A 23,431-nucleotide genomic window follows, 5' to 3' on the forward strand; every position below is an offset into this window, starting at 1 on the left:
TCTTGAAATTTGTTGTTTTTGTGAAAATGTCGAAAAAGCCACTTCAATCACGCGAAAAATATTGTTTTCAATGTTTATCATAAAGAAAAGGAAGAATAAGGTGTAAATCAAACTCAATCTTTGATTTTAAAGCACGTAGTGAAGTTCACCGATAACTTGGATTGAGTGGTTTTGGGAGCGCTCAAGTATCACGTCACGCAATTTTTGGAGATTCTTACCCCCCCCCCCCCATGAAACGCACCGTATCGTTTTCTTTATCCAATAGTTAAACGTTTTGTGACCACCCCAGTGACTCTTTATACCTAAAACTTACCATTAATTATATCGTATAGTACTGGAAAGTCGAAAATAATATTATCAATAACACGTAATTCAATCCCCGCCCCGCATCGTAACGTTTTACAAGAGGACCCTCCCCCCAAAATTCGTTATGTAATACTTGAACGCTCTCTTTGATACTTCTTGTCTATTTTATATTTTGCTTTGATGCTTAATTGTGATTTCTATATAGCGGTGTCCAATACTATTGTACCTATGGGTCACAAATTGGTGCAGAATATTGGAAAAGAATAGTGATCATGTTAAGAAATTTTAAAACATTTTACGCTGGAAGAGCGATTTATCATAAATAGATCAGATGATGAAGATAAAGAGGTGATTTTTATTTTCCTGTTTGCCATGACATTCTGGTAGAGTTATATATTTAATAATTATTTAACCTAAATTGTATAATGAACCCTCATGAATTCTTTATAAATGATATTAAGTCCCCTACGTACTCCCCTATGTATTCTCATGTTTTCTGCTTCTCTAATTTAACAATGGCTAGGTAATAAAATAACTATCTATTAATTTATCTACTCATAATGATATCATCATAATATCTATTAGTAGGTTTAAAAAATACGTCGTATTAAAAATTAGGTTCGGTTTTTTGAAGTTGGTTAGACTTAAAATTATATATTACCTTTTCCAGATTAATAGGTTTTTAAAAATTCGTGCTGGCAACACTGACATCAATCATGGCGATTGTTGGTCTTTCTTTTGAGAACGATTAATTTCTGCTGTAATTTTTTTTAATTTAAATCTAAAAGTTTTTCAAGTGTATTGTTTAAATCATTAATTCCGTCATTTTTAATTTTGTCAATATCAGTAAATAGGAATTCTTAACAGTAAAAATGAGTTCTGCTACGTCAACTGCACTATTTGCCTGTTCCCGTTGTTTTTCAAGGCATCCTTTCGAGGAATTATCCCCTGGAGAACAACTGTGTAAAGTAAGACCATAACCCACATGATATTCAATATTTAGCTTAGTCCGTAGTTGATATTCTGCGTATCATTACTGTTTTTCTGACGTCAGTGCTGACGCGAATTTGTTTGGATATTTCAGGAATGCCGTGGTTCGTTCCCGGTGGTGAAATGCACGTACTGTCGTTCGGAGTTTCAACAAACAAGGTCAGTAAACTTTGTCAAATCATGTGATTTAAGTATGTTTTCTTGTACAGATGTTTTGATGTCACCCCATCAACAATCAGCACATACTAATTGCAGTTTAATCACTTTCGTATGTATACCTAATATGTCAAAGCTTTTAAATTTAAAACTTTATTTCCACAGTAAATCAAATACATCATCAATATGTAAGAAATGTGAAGCAAATGTGAAGGCTTATGGCAAACCTACAGCTTGTGAATATTGCAACATCATCGCTGCATTTATTGGTATGTTTTAAATGTAAATAATTAGACAAAAAGTGGTAGGTAACATAGGCAAAAAAACTACTAAATGAAATTGAGTGCTTTCACCAGTGTTTCCCAATTTTTTTATGCCATATATATAGCCTTTCTAAAATTCTTACGAGTCCTATGTAACATTTTTATGTTCAAAAACAATTATGGTTCACTCAAGAAACTAGATAGGCTTTGGAAAAAAATTACTAGTAAATTGTTAAAGAAACAGTAAGTCAATTTTAATAAATTTTTAAATATCACATACCACATACAGGGCTTGGACCCCATGATGGGAAACACTGCTCTAAATAGACAATTTATTTAAATCTAAATATTTTTATCTCAAATTTACTACTATTTAAAATTTATATTTTTAAGGCAACAAATGTCAGCGGTGTGCAAATTCAGAAAGGAAATATGGGTCTGCTGTAACATGTGAGCAATGTAAACAAAGATGTGCTTTTGACAGACATGATGATAGTAAAAAGGTAGGTTTTATAGACCTAGTGTAACAATTTTGTTGTAAAGTATTATTTTATAAACTTCAGTATGTCTTAAAATAATATATTTTCCTGTTTTCAATTGAATTTTATAATACAGGAGTAATACAATGATAAAAAATTCATTATTTTAGTGTAACTACTAAAAGTATTTTCCATATCCATAAAATATAGAATAATCAGATGTTGGTTTAGGTTGATGGCAAACTGCTATGTTGGCTCTGCACCCAATCGTTGAAGAGAGCTCTTGCTAGAACCAAACAGCATCTTTCTTCAGTTGACAAACACAAGCACAGATCTCACAAGTGAGTCTATTATAAAATGCCTCATGGCTTGAGCATGCATTAAATTATATAAATTCTATTGCTATAAGCTAGTTGAATGGTTATCTAAATATATAAAAATTATAATAAAATCTGATAAAATTATTTTTCATTATTATGTTACCCACAAGATTATATCAATTTGCTAATAGGCTTTTAAGTATTTTTGTTATTAATAGGTTAAACTAAATTACTTGAAACTATTTTTTAATAAAAATATATTTTGATTGAAGTTTTCTAATACAGATCCAAAAACAGTCACAAAGAAAAGCGTAAATCTGACTCAATGAAAGGAAATGGTAACGATATATCCATGGGTGATGTCCCATTGGAGAAAAAATCCAAACTAAACCCACTTCAAGGTTTGTTCTCAGGTATATGTATATAATTTTTTATTATTTGCATTTTTTATTTGTGGCTTTATTGACTCTATAAGTTCTATCAATACATAATATGTTCATGCAGTATCTGATTAATAAAAACAGCCTTAATTATAAATGCCTATGGTCCAATGCTTGAAGAATACTCATAGTCAAAGGCATAATCTTTTATAAGCTTGGTCTTTGACAATGTACTGAGGTATTTTATTCTCTATTTAAATATATGAAATATTATTTTGGCCTATTATGGCACAATCAATTTGTAAGCATAGTAACTTTCATACCCATTGCATACAACATCATTAACTCAACCTATCACAAGTTTTTCAAGGGAAATGGGCATTGTTGAGCAGCATAAATACCTGCCTGCATGCATACTTTCTCCTACGCTCCTTAATTATCTTTTCAATTTTACACCTTCATTTGGTTTTGGAATTTTACAATTGCACAGATCATTATAATAAGAATTTAATAAATTTATCAGACTCATTTGGGAAGACTCTTGTCTATTATTTTAATCAGATTCCCTAATACATTTCCAGGGGAATTAGATCCTAACAGTTCAGACCACGTAGTAGCTATGACACAATTGAAGGAAACTATTGCAAGTTTACAGAAAAAAGTGCAGCAGAAAGAGATGGAATTACTCTCCAAAGATAAATTGGTAAGGATTTTAAGGTGTCTACTTAATGTTGATTGACTGATTTGATAATTGAGGCCGAACCAATTTTTATTCTAAAACCTACTTATCTTTCAGATAACAGAACTAAAGGCTCAACACCACAATGATACAACAGACCTCCGTATCGAGATGAAGAACAAAGAGCGTCTTAATGAGACAAAATTCAGCCTTATGAACAGCAAAATCCAGAATTTGCTTAAGGAAGTGGCAACACTGAGCAAGTCTGCTAAAAGAAATAACAAAAATGTTAAATCTCTGACAAATGATAACAGTGGAAGCGGTACAGACAGCCCAAGCACTAATTAGGACAATTTAGGCACCGTTCACATGATCGGGTGAACTATGTTTTTTTAATCAGAGAAACTCAGTTACTGTTGAACTGTTGACGGGCTCTAACTGTAAGAAACATTCTAATTATGAGAAATCACGTGTTTATTGACATTGACATATAGCTAATTTATTGTAATTGAATTTTAGTTCCCCTATTTTACTATTTTTAAATCTAAAACTTCTCAACCTAACATTAGATTTTTCCTTTATTTACTACGCCCAGGGTCTATTTAACCACTGTCGTATGTATTTTTATATATTTCAACTTCATAGGAAATGGTTTCACCGTTCGCAAGAACAATAAAGCTAATAGCGTAAGAGAATAGTAACAAAAACGAATTAATGAATAAGTTTAGTTTTGTTCTATGGATGTTGAAAGTAAACGAATTCGACGCATGAATATTATTGGTATAGTAAATAATATAAAGTATATGGAAATTACATTATCATATCAAGTATATCTTGAGAATGCTCTCGTTCAGCTTGTGCTACTGCGAACACGAATATTTAATGCGAATTTCAAACTACTAAAAAAAAGTAATTATGACTTGTTATTTAAAATTGAAACCCTGTCATGTGTGTACATGATATATAAATTTAAACTATTTAAAAGTGTGAATGACGGGTTGTCTAGTGTGTGCGGTGAACCTTAAAAGGAGGTTCCTTTTATTTTTTTATTCTGCAAATGGTTTCATTTATAGTATTTATATGTTTAAGTGAAACTAGGTATCAATTTTAACCATTTTGTTTAGAGTAAGTGATGTGGTGTGAGTTTTTTTATGAGATGACATCTATATAATTTTAATTTCCACTTGACATAACGACTGTAGTCAATAAACAAAATTAATGCTGTTATATATATTAATACTATATATTAGCAATCAAGACTTGTATGCTTCTATCAAGATAGTAAAGCCTTGAAACTTTCATGTTTTAATAGTCAAAATTATGAATACTAAGTCATCTCCTAAACTATATGAATGAATGTATTAGAAATATAAGTAGAAACTGATGCGGGTCAATGGTATTCGTTAGAAAAAATTAAAGATCACATCCGTGATTACATTTTGTATATTTTTTACATCATTTTTTTTAATTTTAGAATAAAATATGTGATTCAGTAATTTATTTTATAGTTTAATATTGACAATTGAATATTTTTTTGTAATCTAAATGTAATCATTTCATGTATATAATTTTACGCAGATTCATTATTGAGAATATTTTTTGGGCAATGATTAAAATATCTTAGTACTCCGGAATTTATGAAGTGTACAAAAACCACGGTATGTTTTTTAAATTGTGTATTTTTTTTAATGATATAAGATCATTATTTGATGACAATTAACAAATCGACTGATTAATGCACATACAAATTATTTTGATATTGTTTGTTTCTTTAGTTAAATCTGTACTCAGTGTTGTTCGTTAACACTTAGTGGTTTCTTAAACTAAATAATTTCATTTTAAATCGTATGGGAAGTTAAGTCCTTCTTGACTATTTCTTTAAATCAGTTGTTATGCGGGCATTAGTATACAATTACAAATATTTTAATGGATGACTCTGACTATGGAGTTTTGACAAACATACCTCAATCAATGTTGTTATCACTTGTATCACTTTATGAACGCCTAACATTCTATACTTATTAAGCCTTATAGTACGTTTATGAATCTGTTATGTCATTACAAAAGATGGACTATAAAAACTTGCTTGTTGCCATGGTTACCATTACATGGACAAACAGTAACAACAAAGGCCGTATCTTTGGTAGTAAATAGTCTGGTTATATAAAAGACTGTTATTGACCCAAAAAGAGTAATTTAATACTCGATAATAATTTTTACTTATCGACTCCTAATTCCATTGTCTCGTGATATAATTTAGAACAATGTAACAAAAATAAATATTGAAAATTTATTTACGTCTTTAATTTTTTAACCCTAATATTATTTACGTTTTAATGAAAAGACGTAATGTTATTCTATAAAGCGTATTATAAGTGAATTGTGGTGTCGGCTTATAGGAATTACTTAGTTTAGCTCTATGAAACTATTTTAGTGGCCTAGTTAGCCGACTGGGATGCTAAGCAGACGGGTAGGCATTCCCACACCATCAATACCTGAGAACGCTGAGGCGCGCTGCTGACCAAACTCCGGGTCTATTACCCCTACGCCTACTACCTTCAGCAATTAAACTAAATTAGGGAATTAAGCGGATTTTTTAGTATATAAAGTAAAGCACTTTAATGGCAAGCCTCTTTTAAAAAATATACTGATCATGCAAACAATTTAAAGTACATCACTAATTTAAAAAAGATCTCCCGAAGTGGAGGGTAATTTTACGGGCAACTCATCACGTTTATTTATTCCATTACCTTTGTTTGCCTTAAAAAAATCAATGGCACTACAACCTTTTTAGGTCTGGGCCTCAGATCAATCTTTCATGGTCATTTGTAAATTAAATAGGCAAGTAGGTGATCAGCCTTCTGTGTCTGACGCACGCCGTCGACTTTTTGGGTCTAAGGCAAGTCCTCACGATGTTTTCCTTCACCGTTCGAGCTAATGTTAAATGCGCACATAGATAGAAAATCCATTGGTGCACAGCCGAGCCAAGAGATCTAACCTACGACCTCAGGATGGGCGCCGCACGCTGAAGCCACTAGGCCAACACTGCTCGTTGTTTGATTTTATTTTTACAAAAACGACCTTGGTTTGTGTTTTTTGTTGACAGCCAGTAACATTTTCATACAATATACGTATATGATCTCTTTGGTGATTTAATCAATCATTAACAATATACACATTCCAAATCTAAATTACTTTTAATCTAGGGATTAAGAATTTATTTATTATGGTACTTTGCCCATATTTATGGTACTACCATACATATGGGCAATGTTAGTAAACAAAACCTCGAGCCCTAAGTAAGCTGTCAAATGGTATTTAAGCTGTTTCTCTCCGAATCTCTATGTTTTCCATGAATTTATATTCTAAAATTTTGGTAAAAAAATATGTTAAGGTCACTTTTCTAGGTCTTATTTCATAAACACAGTTGCCTTTATCTCTGACAACGTGTTAGATATAATACATTGAAGTATTATGAAACATGTCTTCCTTGTCTCTCTACTCACGTTCAGAGCATAAAATTGATTTTAAACGCTTCTTAATTGTTTACCTATGTTATACTTGTCTATCAGATCGGCATTGTTGTCTTAAACGCACGAAATATCGTAATGACTTCATAACTAGGGCTGATAATATTTTATTTAAAACTAATGTGCCCCCCCGAACTTCGTTTCGTCTTAATAAGATTTTTTACTCAGTCCAACTTTTTGGTTGGTAACCAACACCTCTGTGTTGCACATTGTTTCCCTAAGTGGGTTGTATATTAAACTAAATGTTAATTAAATTCTTGTTTTTATATTTAAGACATAAATTTTTAAAAAAAGTACTCGTATTCCTCCAGCCGTCTTTGAGTTTTGTGCTTAACAACAAATTTTTCGATTCATTTTTATTTATTTAGTGGCTTAGATAAGCAATATTGTAAGGATTCAACAAAAGGAGCTGATACTTAATTAAAGTTGTGATCAAGCATCTTAACTCTGCCAAGATTGGTATATTATATTTTTTGCGTTAGAAGGTCGGTTCTCACTTGATTTTAATGTGACCACACCTCTTGAGATTATGGTCCTCTAAAAATACACTTATGGAAATAATAGTATAAGGCTATTGAGATTACGTGCTAGTTTGTTAAAACTATTTGACGATACTTTTAAGTTTAAACCATGATACGTCGAGTTGACGAAAACTATAGCGATAGTTGTACATCTTAAAACGTTACATGGCAAATAAAAAATGTGATAATTCAATAACACTATTTTTCCTGTCAAGTATTATTCATATGTCACATGCAGATAGTAAACGTTAAATTATTTGAATACGAAGTCATTAATATTAATAATATTTTTGACATTTTTTTTGGGTAAAAGACAATGATGTATTTCTATTGGTGGTTCTATTTATCGGAGTATATAAGGTATATATACCAACGGTTACGAAATGGTCCCTATACTATATTATATTATAACCACCGAGTATTCGTTCAGAAAGCAAAATTAAACGAGCCACAAAAGTGTTATCAAAATTTAATTTTTGAAGTAAGTATACCTTTTGGGCCGTGAAGTACAAGAGCACAGGCACTAATTAAAGATCCAAGTTAACGCCTGGTAGTAAGTACCGGTAAACCCAGAGCTGGTGCGTTTCTCGCTCAAGCAATAAGTATCGCAATACAGCGATGAAATGCTAGCGTTAAAGATACACTGCCACAGGGATCAGACGTTTTAAATTTGTTGTAATTTTGGTTTATCCATTTATAATTATTATTATGTAGGTTAAAAAGATTGTAAATACTTCATTAAAATCAATTTCTTGCACATGTCGTTCTAAGTATTTGGCACCTTAAATAATGCTCATAATTGTTTTGCTCTTATATCCAACGAGTCATAATGGTTTTTTTAAAATCCTACTCGCATAAAACACAATATTAAGGCATTATATCCTCGTCTCTTATGAAGGTAGATTATTTTAATCGTGGTCGTCCAAAAAGGCAAGTTTCAATATTTTTACTTACTACGGTAATCTATAAACCTTATCATTAAATTTAATAAAATTAAGTCCCTCACTTGCGTCTATCTGTCTGTATAAATGCGATAAATTCAAAAATTACCAAACCAACTTTGGTACGGTATTCGCTAAATACGGTAACTATTGACAAGACTAGGAAATACGTTGCTTTTACCTTAAATGAATCAAATTTCACCAAAAACCCAGTTTTAGTCACTTTTACGTACGCAGTTTCGATTGTTCCTCGTGGTACCTACATTACTATCAGCGTATACAAACTGTATATAATGTTAAGTGAGGCCGCAGTCAACAAACCTCAGTCTTGTTGCATTAGCGGCAGTACATTTGTTGTTAAAAATGTATCGGTTTGTGCTTTTCCTAACTTTATTTTCCTACGCAGCGTCAAAGTGTTAGTATCAATCTTTCATTTAGAAATTAGTAAAGTACGACGTTAATTTATTGTGTGAAAATGAAATTCTGAACACTTTTTCTGTTTTAGCTGAGCTGTCATGTAGGCATATTCGCGAATTCGTGGATAGACATAATTATTGGAGGTTGAAATTGGCGAAGGGAGAAATACCTAATCAACCGGCGGCATCGGAGATGAAGTATATTGTGAGTATTATCTTATATAAATGAGTAGTTATAATAATAGACAAAATAAATATGTAACGGTCAATGTTTTTTCTAGATTTGGGACGAAGAGTTGGCAGCTAAAGCAGCTCAATGGGCCTCCAATAATGAATATAAGCACAACCCGGATAAATCTGTCGGTGAGTTATTTTATATGAAAGGCCTTTGTAAAAAAGATCTTATTTTGGTTAAATAAAACTGGGTTAGGTTTTCAATTAAATGTAATACATGTATACATGTGCGTGCGATACCAACGTATACGATATAATAAGGTACGATGACATGACAATAATTCCTTTTTACCATCTCGTTCTGAATTTTTATTTTAAAATAAAAAATAAATAAATAGTACACATATATAATATATATACTGTTAGAAATTATTCCAGGTATTGCTCTTATTGGTATAACAGTGTGTAGGCATAGTGGTTTCAACGAGAGACTCTCAACCCTGAGATCGTAGGTTCGAACCCCGGGCTTGCCAATGGACTTTCTGTTATTATTCGCTTGTACGGTGAAAGAAAACATCGTTAGGAAACCGACATGCTTGACCCAAAAAAGTCGACGGTGTGCGTCAGGCAGAGAAGGCTGGTCACCTATTTATTCATAATAAAAATAATTAAACGGTCGTTTATCATATAATAATAGTTAGTTGCAATCAAGCCAGTTGTGTCGCTTTTGCTTGTTTTTCGCGTTTCTTTATTTTGCGATAGTTCCCAACATGTTCTTTTCAATTGCATTAAGAAATATACCGATGTAATGTGAATGAAATGTTCGAGTTCGATCAACACATTGGACTACTGCATCTGTTTATCTGTATCTTGATAACTTTTCTTTATAAACGACAACCTGGAGGACAGGCCATCGACTTTTGTTGAAACTTATATCTCTATAAATATAAAATTCTCGTGTCACAATGTTCGTTCCCATACTCCTCTGAAACGGCTCGACGGATTCTTATGAAATGTTTTATGTATATTCAAAGTCAAGTCTGAGAATCGGCTACCATCTATCTTTCAAACCTCTAAGTGATAAGGGTGTCCACCCCAAAAAAAATTATTAGACAATTTTTTTTGTTTTTTGTTTTATGACAGCACACAAAAATACATACAACCCTTAATTGTCACCCACTACGATCAACGCCTATTTTTAATTATAGTAAAAAAAAGGTTTCCTATAAATAACATACATGGCAAAACGACGTTTGCCGGGTCAGCTAGTGTTTGTATAAATTCCTAGACGTGCGTTCGAAAAGAGAGAGATAAATTTGGAGTATTTGTTGCCAGTGTAATCTTTAAAATGAAATATAGAAGTTATTACTTCTATCCAAAACAATATAAATATATGTTTCACATTATCTATAAAGTGACACATTTAAACTTTATTGAATTGTTAACAATTTCTCACAAAATTATTGAATGTTCCAGGATCAAATCGCTTTTTTACCGGTGAAAATATATTCTCGACAGCTTCCACTGATCTGTCATACAAGTTTGAACCAAGAAGTGTAGTGGATTCCTGGTTCAGTGAACACAAATACTTCAAGTATGGAGCTTTGGAAGATTCTGGTAAAAAGATTAGTGATTACCCACAGGTGAGTTAAGATTGGATAATCATTTCTTTCTTTTGAAATGGTTTTGGTGCTATATTAAAGCCGAACAGATGATCAGTTAAAATTTAAACCTAAATATCTGTCTCCATTATTTACCTAAACTAGGTATTAAACATTGCCCTCTCTTTTAATGTACGTGGGACTGTTTCTGTTTATTGAAATTAAAATTAAAGATACATTTACGAATTTTTATCCAATTCCAAACCTACTATCAAACTGATAACCTCCATTTTTTAACTCTTAACTCATTTTCTAACTTAATAGCCACATCGCCTAGGCGAATTACATTTAGTGCATAATTTTCTTTTTATTTCAGGTGGCATGGTCCGACTCTATTTATTTAGGCTGTGGGGTCTCTAAAGAATATAAAAATGGATGGCTCAATTACTACGTTGTATGCAACTATGGACCGACGTAAGTAGCCAAAATAATGATTTAAACCTTTTAAACGTGAATTAAACAAATGAAGTACCTTATTCGACGACCCGATTATAGCATGATTGGTGACTGAACTGGCTGCTGAGTAATTAAGATAGTTAATTCGCGATTGAATTCTTTAATGAAGCTTTATTTAACTTTGTCGGACTCGCGTAAATCAATGAAAATATTATGTTGAGTTATGAGTTCATAATTACTCAATAACTTCGGTTGATATGTCATGTGCATTAAACACGGACCAAAATTTTGTATTACATTTATAACCACTGACTTATATTTATGTGCTCTATATTTCAAGCGTATGTTCTTTTTAACTATAAGTTTAATTTCTATACTTATACCGGTTTATAATTATTTTGTTTACAGTGGAAACTTGGGCAGGGCTCCCTATCCCGCCGGACAGCCGAGTGGCCAGCTCGTATGTGCCAACGACTGCAGTAGATTCTACGGGGACAAGTGTTCCGTATTCAATGTATTTTTGCGATAAGATTTTTAGAATATAATTAAGAGTATTTAAGATGACAAATGAAACGTATTTAGTATTATTCAACTTTGTATTTTTGCTGAATATTTGTATGATTTTTTTAAAGAAAACTACGTTGTCAAACTCATGGTAGAAATACTAAAAACAAGGCTTCATTACTTTCTAAGCTGTATGCATATTTTTAATCTGTTTGTAGAATATATTCGTATTCTTTAATTACTCAGCGACGTAGATATAACGCAATAAACTTCTAAAGATACTATCGAATATTTATGTATGGTTTTACAAATTATATTGATAATTTGGGTTACCTAATAATAATAAATTTTATATAAATTATATATTAACCAAATATCGGACTGTAGATATTACCGTCACATTTTTATTATATTTAATGTATATAAAATATATAGAGTAGTATAGTTTTAAGGAATTTTAATTTATAATAAGTAATTTCCAAGTTTGTTTTGCTAAGATGGACAAAATTATCTAAATATATAAAAATTATAATAAAATCTGATAACATTATTTTTCATTATTATGTTACCCACAAGATTATATAAATTTGCTAATAGGCTTTTAAGTGTTTTTGTTATTAATTAGTTAAAATAAATTACCTGAAACTATTTTTTAATAAAAATATATTTTGATTGAAGTTTTCTAACACAGATCCAAAAACAGTCACAAAGAAAAGCGTTAATCTGACTCAATGAAAGGAAATGGTAACGATATATCCATGGGTGATGTCCCATTGGAGAAAAAATCCAAACTAAACCCACTTCAAGGTTTGTTCTCAATTAATAAAAACAGCCTTATAAATGCCTATGGTCCAATGTTTGAGGAATACTCATTGTCAAAGGCATAGTCTTTATAAGCTTAGTCTTTGACAATGTACTGAGGTATTTTATTCTCTATTTAAATATATGAAATATTATTTTGGCCTATTATGGCACAATCAATTTGTAAGCATAGTAACTTTCATACCCATTGCATACAACATCATTAACTCGACCTATCACAAGTTTTTCAAGAGAAATGGGCATTGTCGAGCAGCATAAATACCTGCCTGCATGGGTACTTTCTCCTACGCTTCCTTAATTATCTTTTCAATTTTACACCTTCATTTGGTTTTGGAATTTTACAATTGCACAGATCATTATCATAAGAATTTAATAAATTTATCAGACTCATTTGGGAAGACTGTTGTCTATTATTTTAAACAGATTTCCTAATACATTTCCAGGGGAATTAGATCCTAACAGTTCAGACCACGTAGTAGCTATGACACAATTGAAGGAAACTATTGCAAGTTTACAGAAAAAAGTGCAGCAGAAAGAGATGGAATTACTCTCCAAGGTAAATTGGTAAGGATTTTAAGGTGTCTACTTAATGTTGATTGACTGATTTGATAATTGAGGCCGAACCAATTTTTATTCTAAAACCTACTTATCTTTCAGATAACAGAACTTAAGGCTCAACACCACAATGATACAACAGACCTCCGTATCGAGATGAAGAACAAAGAGCGTCTTAATGAGACAAAATTCAGCATTATGAACAGCAAAATCCAGAATTTGCTTAAGGAAGTGGCAACACTGAGCAAGTCTGCTAAAAGAAATAACAAAAATGTTAAATCTCTGACAAATGATAACAGTGGAAGCGGTACAGACAGCCCAAGCACTAATTAGGACAATTTAGGCACCGTTCACATGATCGGGTGAACTATGTTTTTTTAATCAGAGAAACTCAGTTACTGTTGAACTGTTGACGGGCTCTAACTGTAAGAAACATTCTAATTATGAGAAATCACGTGTTTATTGACATTGACATATAGCTAATTTATTGTAATTGAATTTTAGTTCCCCTATTTTACTATTTTTAAATCTAAAACTTCTCAACCTAACATTAGATTTTTCCTTTATTTACTACGCCCAGGGTCTATTTAACCACTGTCGTATGTATTTTTATATATTTCAACTTCATAGGAAATGGTTTCACCGTTCGCAAGAACAATAAAGCTAATAGCGTAAGAGAATAGTAACAAAAACGAATTAATGAATAAGTTTAGTTTTGTTCTATGGATGTTGAAAGTAAACGAATTCGACGCATGAATATTATTGGTATAGTAAATAATATAAAGTATATGGAAATTACATTATCATATCAAGTATATCTTGAGAATGCTCTCGTTCAGCTTGTGCTACTGCGAACACGAATATTTAATGCGAATTTCAAACTACTAAAAAAAAGTAATTATGACTTGTTATTTAAAATTGAAACCCTGTCATGTGTGTACATGATATATAAATTTAAACTATTTAAAAGTGTGAATGACGGGTTGTCTAGTGTGTGCGGTGAACCTTAAAAGGAGGTTCCTTTTATTTTTTTATTCTGCAAATGGTTTCATTTATAGTATTTATATGTTTAAGTGAAACTAGGTATCAATTTTAACCATTTTGTTTAGAGTAAGTGATGTGGTGTGAGTTTTTTTATGAGATGACATCTATATAATTTTAATTTCCACTTGACATAACGACTGTAGTCAATAAACAAAATTAATGCTGTTATATATATTAATACTATATATTAGCAATCAAGACTTGTATGCTTCTATCAAGATAGTAAAGCCTTGAAACTTTCATGTTTTAATAGTCAAAATTATGAATACTAAGTCATCTCCTAAACTATATGAATGAATGTATTAGAAATATAAGTAGAAACTGATGCGGGTCAATGGTATTCGTTAGAAAAAATTAAAGATCACATCCGTGATTACATTTTGTATATTTTTTACATCATTTTTTTTAATTTTAGAATAAAATATGTGATTCAGTAATTTATTTTATAGTTTAATATTGACAATTGAATATTTTTTTGTAATCTAAATGTAATCATTTCATGTATATAATTTTACGCAGATTCATTATTGAGAATATTTTTTGGGCAATGATTAAAATATCTTAGTACTCCGGAATTTATGAAGTGTACAAAAACCACGGTATGTTTTTTAAATTGTGTATTTTTTTTAATGATATAAGATCATTATTTGATGACAATTAACAAATCGACTGATTAATGCACATACAAATTATTTTGATATTGTTTGTTTCTTTAGTTAAATCTGTACTCAGTGTTGTTCGTTAACACTTAGTGGTTTCTTAAACTAAATAATTTCATTTTAAATCGTATGGGAAGTTAAGTCCTTCTTGACTATTTCTTTAAATCAGTTGTTATGCGGGCATTAGTATACAATTACAAATATTTTAATGGATGACTCTGACTATGGAGTTTTGACAAACATACCTCAATCAATGTTGTTATCACTTGTATCACTTTATGAACGCCTAACATTCTATACTTATTAAGCCTTATAGTACGTTTATGAATCTGTTATGTCATTACAAAAGATGGACTATAAAAACTTGCTTGTTGCCATGGTTACCATTACATGGACAAACAGTAACAACAAAGGCCGTATCTTTGGTAGTAAATAGTCTGGTTATATAAAAGACTGTTATTGACCCAAAAAGAGTAATTTAATACTCGATAATAATTTTTACTTATCGACTCCTAATTCCATTGTCTCGTGATATAATTTAGAACAATGTAACAAAAATAAATATTGAAAATTTATTTACGTCTTTAATTTTTTAACCCTAATATTATTTACGTTTTAATGAAAAGACGTAATGTTATTCTATAAAGCGTATTATAAGTGAATTGTGGTGTCGGCTTATAGGAATTACTTAGTTTAGCTCTATGAAACTATTTTAGTGGCCTAGTTAGCCGACTGGGATGCTAAGCAGACGGGTAGGCATTCCCACACCATCAATACCTGAGAACGCTGAGGCGCGCTGCTGACCAAACTCCGGGTCTATTACCCCTACGCCTACTACCTTCAGCAATTAAACTAAATTAGGGAATTAAGCGGATTTTTTAGTATATAAAGTAAAGCACTTTAATGGCAAGCCTCTTTTAAAAAATATACTGATCATGCAAACAATTTAAAGTACATCACTAATTTAAAAAAGATCTCCCGAAGTGGAGGGTAATTTTACGGGCAACTCATCACGTTTATTTATTCCATTACCTTTGTTTGCCTTAAAAAAATCAATGGCACTACAACCTTTTTAGGTCTGGGCCTCAGATCAATCTTTCATGGTCATTTGTAAATTAAATAGGCAAGTAGGTGATCAGCCTTCTGTGTCTGACGCACGCCGTCGACTTTTTGGGTCTAAGGCAAGTCCTCACGATGTTTTCCTTCACCGTTCGAGCTAATGTTAAATGCGCACATAGATAGAAAATCCATTGGTGCACAGCCGAGCCAAGAGATCTAACCTACGACCTCAGGATGGGCGCCGCACGCTGAACCCACTAGGCCAACACTGCTCGTTGTTTGATTTTATTTTTACAAAAACGACCTTGGTTTGTGTTTTTTGTTGACAGCCAGTAACATTTTCATACAATATACGTATATGATCTCTTTGGTGATTTAATCAATCATTAACAATATACACATTCCAAATCTAAATTACTTTTAATCTAGGGATTAAGAATTTATTTATTATGGTACTTTGCCCATATTTATGGTACTACCATACATATGGGCAATGTTAGTAAACAAAACCTCGAGCCCTAAGTAAGCTGTCAAATGGTATTTAAGCTGTTTCTCTCCGAATCTCTATGTTTTCCATGAATTTATATTCTAAAATTTTGGTAAAAAAATATGTTAAGGTCACTTTTCTAGGTCTTATTTCATAAACACAGTTGCCTTTATCTCTGACAACGTGTTAGATATAATACATTGAAGTATTATGAAACATGTCTTCCTTGTCTCTCTACTCACGTTCAGAGCATAAAATTGATTTTAAACGCTTCTTAATTGTTTACCTATGTTATACTTGTCTATCAGATCGGCATTGTTGTCTTAAACGCACGAAATATCGTAATGACTTCATAACTAGGGCTGATAATATTTTATTTAAAACTAATGTGCCCCCCCGAACTTCGTTTCGTCTTAATAAGATTTTTTACTCAGTCCAACTTTTTGGTTGGTAACCAACACCTCTGTGTTGCACATTGTTTCCCTAAGTGGGTTGTATATTAAACTAAATGTTAATTAAATTCTTGTTTTTATATTTAAGACATAAATTTTTAAAAAAAGTACTCGTATTCCTCCAGCCGTCTTTGAGTTTTGTGCTTAACAACAAATTTTTCGATTCATTTTTATTTATTTAGTGGCTTAGATAAGCAATATTGTAAAGATTCAACAAAAGGAGCTGATACTTAATTAAAGTTGTGATCAAGCATCTTAACTCTGCCAAGATTGGTATATTATATTTTTTGCGTTAGAAGGTCGGTTCTCACTTGATTTTAATGTGACCACACCTCTTGAGATTATGGTCCTCTAAAAATACACTTATGGAAATAATAGTATAAGGCTATTGAGATTACTAGTTGCTAGTTTGTTAAAACTATTTGACGATACTTTTAAGTTTAAACCATGATACGTCGAGTTGACGAAAACTATAGCGATAGTTGTACATCTTAAAACGTTACATGGCAAATAAAAAATGTGATAATTCAATAACACTATTTTTCCTGTCAAGTATTATTCATATGTCACATGCAGATAGTAAACGTTAAATTATTTGAATACGAAGTCATTAATATTAATAATATTTTTGACATTTTTTTTGGGTAAAAGACAATGATGTATTTCTATTGGTGGTTCTATTTATCGGAGTATATAAGGTATATATACCAACGGTTACGAAATGGTCCCTATACTATATTATATTATAACCACCGAGTATTCGTTCAGAAAGCAAAATTAAACGAGCCACAAAAGTGTTATCAAAATTTAATTTTTGAAGTAAGTATACCTTTTGGGCCGTGAAGTACAAGAGCACAGGCACTAATTAAAGATCCAAGTTAACGCCTGGTAGTAAGTACCGGTAAACCCAGAGCTGGTGCGTTTCTCGCTCAAGCAATAAGTATCGCAATACAGCGATGAAATGCTAGCGTTAAAGATACACTGCCACAGGGATCAGACGTTTTAAATTTGTTGTAATTTTGGTTTATCCATTTATAATTATTATTATGTAGGTTAAAAAGATTGTAAATACTTCATTAAAATCAATTTCTTGCACATGTCGTTCTAAGTATTTGGCACCTTAAATAATGCTCATAATTGTTTTGCTCTTATATCCAACGAGTCATAATGGTTTTTTTAAAATCCTACTCGCATAAAACACAATATTAAGGCATTATATCCTCGTCTCTTATGAAGGTAGATTATTTTAATCGTGGTCGTCCAAAAAGGCAAGTTTCAATATTTTTACTTACTACGGTAATCTATAAACCTTATCATTAAATTTAATAAAATTAAGTCCCTCACTTGCGTCTATCTGTCTGTATAAATGCGGTATTCGCTAAATACGGTAACTATTGACAAGACTAGGAAATACGTTGCTTTTACCTTAAATGAATCAAATTTCACCAAAAACCCAGTTTTAGTCACTTTTACGTACGCAGTTTCGATTGTTCCTCGTGGTACCTACATTACTATCAGCGTATACAAACTGTATATAATGTTAAGTGAGGCCGCAGTCAACAAACCTCAGTCTTGTTGCATTAGCGGCAGTACATTTGTTGTTAAAAATGTATCGGTTTGTGCTTTTCCTAACTTTATTTTCCTACGCAGCGTCAAAGTGTTAGTATCAATCTTTCATTTAGAAATTAGTAAAGTACGACGTTAATTTATTGTGTGAAAATGAAATTCTGAACACTTTTTCTGTTTTAGCTGAGCTGTCATGTAGGCATATTCGCGAATTCGTAGATAGACATAATTATTGGAGGTTGAAATTGGCGAAGGGAGAAATACCTAATCAACCGGCGGCATCGGAGATGAAGTATATTGTGAGTATTATCTTATATAAATGAGTAGTTATAATAATAGACAAAATAAATATGTAACGGTCAATGTTTTTTCTAGATTTGGGACGAAGAGTTGGCAGCTAAAGCAGCTCAATGGGCCTCCAATAATGAATATAAGCACAACCCGGATAAATCTGTCGGTGAGTTATTTTATATGAAAGGCCTTTGTAAAAAAGATCTTATTTTGGTTAAATAAAACTGGGTTAGGTTTTCAATTAAATGTAATACATGTATACATGTGCGTGCGATACCAACGTATACGATATAATAAGGTACGATGACATGACAATAATTCCTTTTTACCATCTCGTTCTGAATTTTTATTTTAAAATAAAAAATAAATAAATAGTACACATATATAATATATATACTGTTAGAAATTATTCCAGGTATTGCTCTTATTGGTATAACAGTGTGTAGGCATAGTGGTTTCAACGAGAGACTCTCAACCCTGAGATCGTAGGTTCGAACCCCGGGCTTGCCAATGGACTTTCTGTTATTATTCGCTTGTACGGTGAAAGAAAACATCGTTAGGAAACCGACATGCTTGACCCAAAAAAGTCGACGGTGTGCGTCAGGCAGAGAAGGCTGGTCACCTATTTATTCATAATAAAAATAATTAAACGGTCGTTTATCATATAATAATAGTTAGTTGCAATCAAGCCAGTTGTGTCGCTTTTGCTTGTTTTTCGCGTTTCTTTATTTTGCGATAGTTCCCAACATGTTCTTTTCAATTGCATTAAGAAATATACCGATGTAATGTGAATGAAATGTTCGAGTTCGATCAACACATTGGACTACTGCATCTGTTTATCTGTATCTTGATAACTTTTCTTTATAAACGACAACCTGGAGGACAGGCCATCGACTTTTGTTGAAACTTATATCTCTATAAATATAAAATTCTCGTGTCACAATGTTCGTTCCCATACTCCTCTGAAACGGCTCGACGGATTCTTATGAAATGTTTTATGTATATTCAAAGTCAAGTCTGAGAATCGGCTACCATCTATCTTTCAAACCTCTAAGTGATAAGGGTGTCCACCCCAAAAAAAATTATTAGACAATTTTTTTTTGTTTTTTGTTTTATGACAGCACACAAAAATACATACAACCCTTAATTGTCACCCACTACGATCAACGCCTATTTTTAATTATAGTAAAAAAAAGGTTTCCTATAAATAACATACATGGCAAAACGACGTTTGCCGGGTCAGCTAGTGTTTGTATAAATTCCTAGACGTGCGTTCGAAAAGAGAGAGATAAATTTGGAGTATTTGTTGCCAGTGTAATCTTTAAAATGAAATATAGAAGTTATTACTTCTATCCAAAACAATATAAATATATGTTTCACATTATCTATAAAGTGACACATTTAAACTTTATTGAATTGTTAACAATTTCTCACAAAATTATTGAATGTTCCAGGATCAAATCGCTTTTTTACCGGTGAAAATATATTCTCGACAGCTTCCACTGATCTGTCATACAAGTTTGAACCAAGAAGTGTAGTGGATTCCTGGTTCAGTGAACACAAAGACTTCAACTATGGACCTGTGGAAGCTTGGCAATTTGAGTATTCTGCTAAAGAGACTGGTCATTACACACAGGTGAGTTAAGATTGGATAATCATTTCTTTCTTTTGAAATGGTTTTGGTGCTATATTAAAGCCGAACAGATGATCAGTTAAAATTTAAACCTAAATATCTGTCTCCATTATTTACCTAAACTAGGTATTAAACATTGCCCTCTCTTTTAATGTACGTGGGACTGTTTCTGTTTATTGAAATTAAAATTAAAGATACATTTACGAATTTTTATCCAATTCCAAACCTACTATCAAACTGATAACCTCCATTTTTTAACTCTTAACTCATTTTCTAACTTAATAGCCACATCGCCTAGGCGAATTACATTTAGTGCATAATTTTCTTTTTATTTCAGGTGGCATGGTCCGACTCTATTTATTTAGGCTGTGGGGTCTCTAAAGAATATAAAAATGGATGGCTCAATTACTACGTTGTATGCAACTATGGACCGACGTAAGTAGCCAAAATAATGATTTAAACCTTTTAAACGTGAATTAAACAAATGAAGTACCTTATTCGACGACCCGATTATAGCATGATTGGTGACTGAACTGGCTGCTGAGTAATTAAGATAGTTAATTCGCGATTGAATTCTTTAATGAAGCTTTATTTAACTTTGTCGGACTCGCGTAAATCAATGAAAATATTATGTTGAGTTATGAGTTCATAATTACTCAATAACTTCGGTTGATATGTCATGTGCATTAAACACGGACCAAAATTTTGTATTACATTTATAACCACTGACTTATATTTATGTGCTCTATATTTCAAGCGTATGTTCTTTTTAACTATAAGTTTAATTTCTATACTTATACCGGTTTATAATTATTTTGTTTACAGTGGAAACTTGGGCAGGGCTCCCTATCCCGCCGGACAGCCGAGTGGCCAGCTCGTATGTGCCAACGACTGCAGTAGATTCTACGGGGACAAGTGTTCCGTATTCAATGTATTTTTGCGATAAGATTTTTAGAATATAATTAAGAGTATTTAAGATGACAAATGAAACGTATTTAGTATTATTCAACTTTGTATTTTTGCTGAATATTTGTATGATTTTTTTAAAGAAAACTACGTTGTCAAACTCATGGTAGAAATACTAAAAACAAGGCTTCATTACTTTCTAAGCTGTATGCATATTTTTAATCTGTTTGTAGAATATATTCGTATTCTTTAATTACTCAGCGACGTAGATATAACGCAATAAACTTCTAAAGATACTATCGAATATTTATGTATGGTTTTACAAATTATATTGATAATTTGGGTTACCTAATATAATAATAAATTTTATATAAATTATATATTAACCAAATATCGGACTGTAGATATTACCGTCACATTTTTATTATATTTAATGTATATAAAATATATAGAGTAGTATAGTTTTAAGGAATTTTAATTTATAATAAGTAATTTCCAAGTTTGTTTTGCTAAGATGGACAAAATTATCTAAATATATAAAAATTATAATAAAATCTGATAACATTATTTTTCATTATTATGTTACCCACAAGATTATATAAATTTGCTAATAGGCTTTTAAGTGTTTTTGTTATTAATTAGTTAAAATAAATTACCTGAAACTATTTTTTAATAAAAATATATTTTGATTGAAGTTTTCTAACACAGATCCAAAAACAGTCACAAAGAAAAGCGTTAATCTGACTCAATGAAAGGAAATGGTAACGATATATCCATGGGTGATGTCCCATTGGAGAAAAAATCCAAACTAAACCCACTTCAAGGTTTGTTCTCAATTAATAAAAACAGCCTTATAAATGCCTATGGTCCAATGTTTGAGGAATACTCATTGTCAAAGGCATAGTCTTTATAAGCTTAGTCTTTGACAATGTACTGAGGTATTTTATTCTCTATTTAAATATATGAAATATTATTTTGGCCTATTATGGCACAATCAATTTGTAAGCATAGTAACTTTCATACCCATTGCATACAACATCATTAACTCGACCTATCACAAGTTTTTCAAGAGAAATGGGCATTGTCGAGCAGCATAAATACCTGCCTGCATGGGTACTTTCTCCTACGCTTCCTTAATTATCTTTTCAATTTTACACCTTCATTTGGTTTTGGAATTTTACAATTGCACAGATCATTATCATAAGAATTTAATAAATTTATCAGACTCATTTGGGAAGACTGTTGTCTATTATTTTAAACAGATTTCCTAATACATTTCCAGGGGAATTAGATCCTAACAGTTCAGACCACGTAGTAGCTATGACACAATTGAAGGAAACTATTGCAAGTTTACAGAAAAAAGTGCAGCAGAAAGAGATGGAATTACTCTCCAAGGTAAATTGGTAAGGATTTTAAGGTGTCTACTTAATGTTGATTGACTGATTTGATAATTGAGGCCGAACCAATTTTTATTCTAAAACCTACTTATCTTTCAGATAACAGAACTTAAGGCTCAACACCACAATGATACAACAGACCTCCGTATCGAGATGAAGAACAAAGAGCGTCTTAATGAGACAAAATTCAGCATTATGAACAGCAAAATCCAGAATTTGCTTAAGGAAGTGGCAACACTGAGCAAGTCTGCTAAAAGAAATAACAAAAATGTTAAATCTCTGACAAATGATAACAGTGGAAGCGGTACAGACAGCCCAAGCACTAATTAGGACAATTTAGGCACCGTTCACATGATCGGGTGAACTATGTTTTTTTAATCAGAGAAACTCAGTTACTGTTGAACTGTTGACGGGCTCTAACTGTAAGAAACATTCTAATTATGAGAAATCACGTGTTTATTGACATTGACATATAGCTAATTTATTGTAATTGAATTTTAGTTCCCCTATTTTACTATTTTTAAATCTAAAACTTCTCAACCTAACATTAGATTTTTCCTTTATTTACTACGCCCAGGGTCTATTTAACCACTGTCGTATGTATTTTTATATATTTCAACTTCATAGGAAATGGTTTCACCGTTCGCAAGAACAATAAAGCTAATAGCGTAAGAGAATAGTAACAAAAACGAATTAATGAATAAGTTTAGTTTTGTTCTATGGATGTTGAAAGTAAACGAATTCGACGCATGAATATTATTGGTATAGTAAATAATATAAAGTATATGGAAATTACATTATCATATCAAGTATATCTTGAGAATGCTCTCGTTCAGCTTGTGCT

The 23,431-nt window shown here is 31.6% G+C and overlaps 3 protein-coding genes across 9 annotated transcripts; all 3 read left to right on the forward strand.

Annotated features, from left to right (window-relative positions):
- The first annotated feature begins 1,013 nt into the window (after positions 1-1,013).
- LOC123707743 (protein FAM76A) lies at positions 1,014-15,371 on the forward strand. 5 transcript variants are annotated; one of them, XM_045658077.1, is made up of 8 exons: positions 1,014-1,274; positions 1,391-1,455; positions 1,618-1,721; positions 2,109-2,218; positions 2,426-2,535; positions 2,800-2,927; positions 3,476-3,597; positions 13,196-15,371. In XM_045658077.1, exons 1-8 carry the CDS (start codon positions 1,179-1,181, stop codon positions 13,424-13,426), a joined length of 966 nt encoding a protein of 321 aa, XP_045514033.1. In that variant the 5' UTR covers positions 1,014-1,178; the 3' UTR covers positions 13,427-15,371. The 5 variants fall into 5 exon arrangements, with proteins under 5 accessions (XP_045514033.1, XP_045514024.1, XP_045514042.1 ...); XM_045658068.1 differs by lacking the exon at positions 13,196-15,371 and adding an exon at positions 3,691-5,866; XM_045658086.1 differs by lacking the exon at positions 13,196-15,371 and adding an exon at positions 3,691-5,866 and having other exon boundaries at positions 3,485-3,597.
- Positions 8,871-13,087, forward strand: LOC123707771 (venom allergen 5-like). Of its 2 annotated transcripts, none has more exons than XM_045658112.1 (8): positions 8,871-8,980; positions 9,071-9,186; positions 9,263-9,344; positions 10,632-10,798; positions 11,133-11,230; positions 11,621-11,726; positions 12,408-12,523; positions 12,982-13,087. In XM_045658112.1, exons 1-7 carry the CDS (start codon positions 8,929-8,931, stop codon positions 12,441-12,443), a joined length of 657 nt encoding a protein of 218 aa, XP_045514068.1. In that variant the 5' UTR covers positions 8,871-8,928; the 3' UTR covers positions 12,444-12,523; positions 12,982-13,087. The 2 variants fall into 2 exon arrangements, with proteins under 2 accessions (XP_045514068.1, XP_045514075.1); XM_045658119.1 differs by having other exon boundaries at positions 12,991-13,087.
- Positions 15,372-18,343: 2,972 nt separating the features above from the next.
- LOC123710587 (venom allergen 5-like) lies at positions 18,344-22,578 on the forward strand. 2 transcript variants are annotated; one of them, XM_045662602.1, is made up of 8 exons: positions 18,344-18,453; positions 18,544-18,659; positions 18,736-18,817; positions 20,106-20,287; positions 20,622-20,719; positions 21,110-21,215; positions 21,899-22,014; positions 22,473-22,578. In XM_045662602.1, the coding sequence occupies exons 1-7, from the start codon at positions 18,402-18,404 to the stop codon at positions 21,932-21,934; spliced, it is 672 nt and encodes a 223-aa protein (XP_045518558.1). In that variant the 5' UTR covers positions 18,344-18,401; the 3' UTR covers positions 21,935-22,014; positions 22,473-22,578. The 2 variants fall into 2 exon arrangements, with proteins under 2 accessions (XP_045518558.1, XP_045518564.1); XM_045662608.1 differs by having other exon boundaries at positions 22,482-22,578.
- Positions 22,579-23,431: the final 853 nt, after the last annotated feature.

The sequence above is a fragment of the Pieris brassicae genome, chromosome 1 (assembly GCF_905147105.1).
Source record: "Pieris brassicae chromosome 1, ilPieBrab1.1, whole genome shotgun sequence".
In the NCBI taxonomy this organism is placed as follows: domain Eukaryota; kingdom Metazoa; phylum Arthropoda; class Insecta; order Lepidoptera; family Pieridae; genus Pieris; species Pieris brassicae.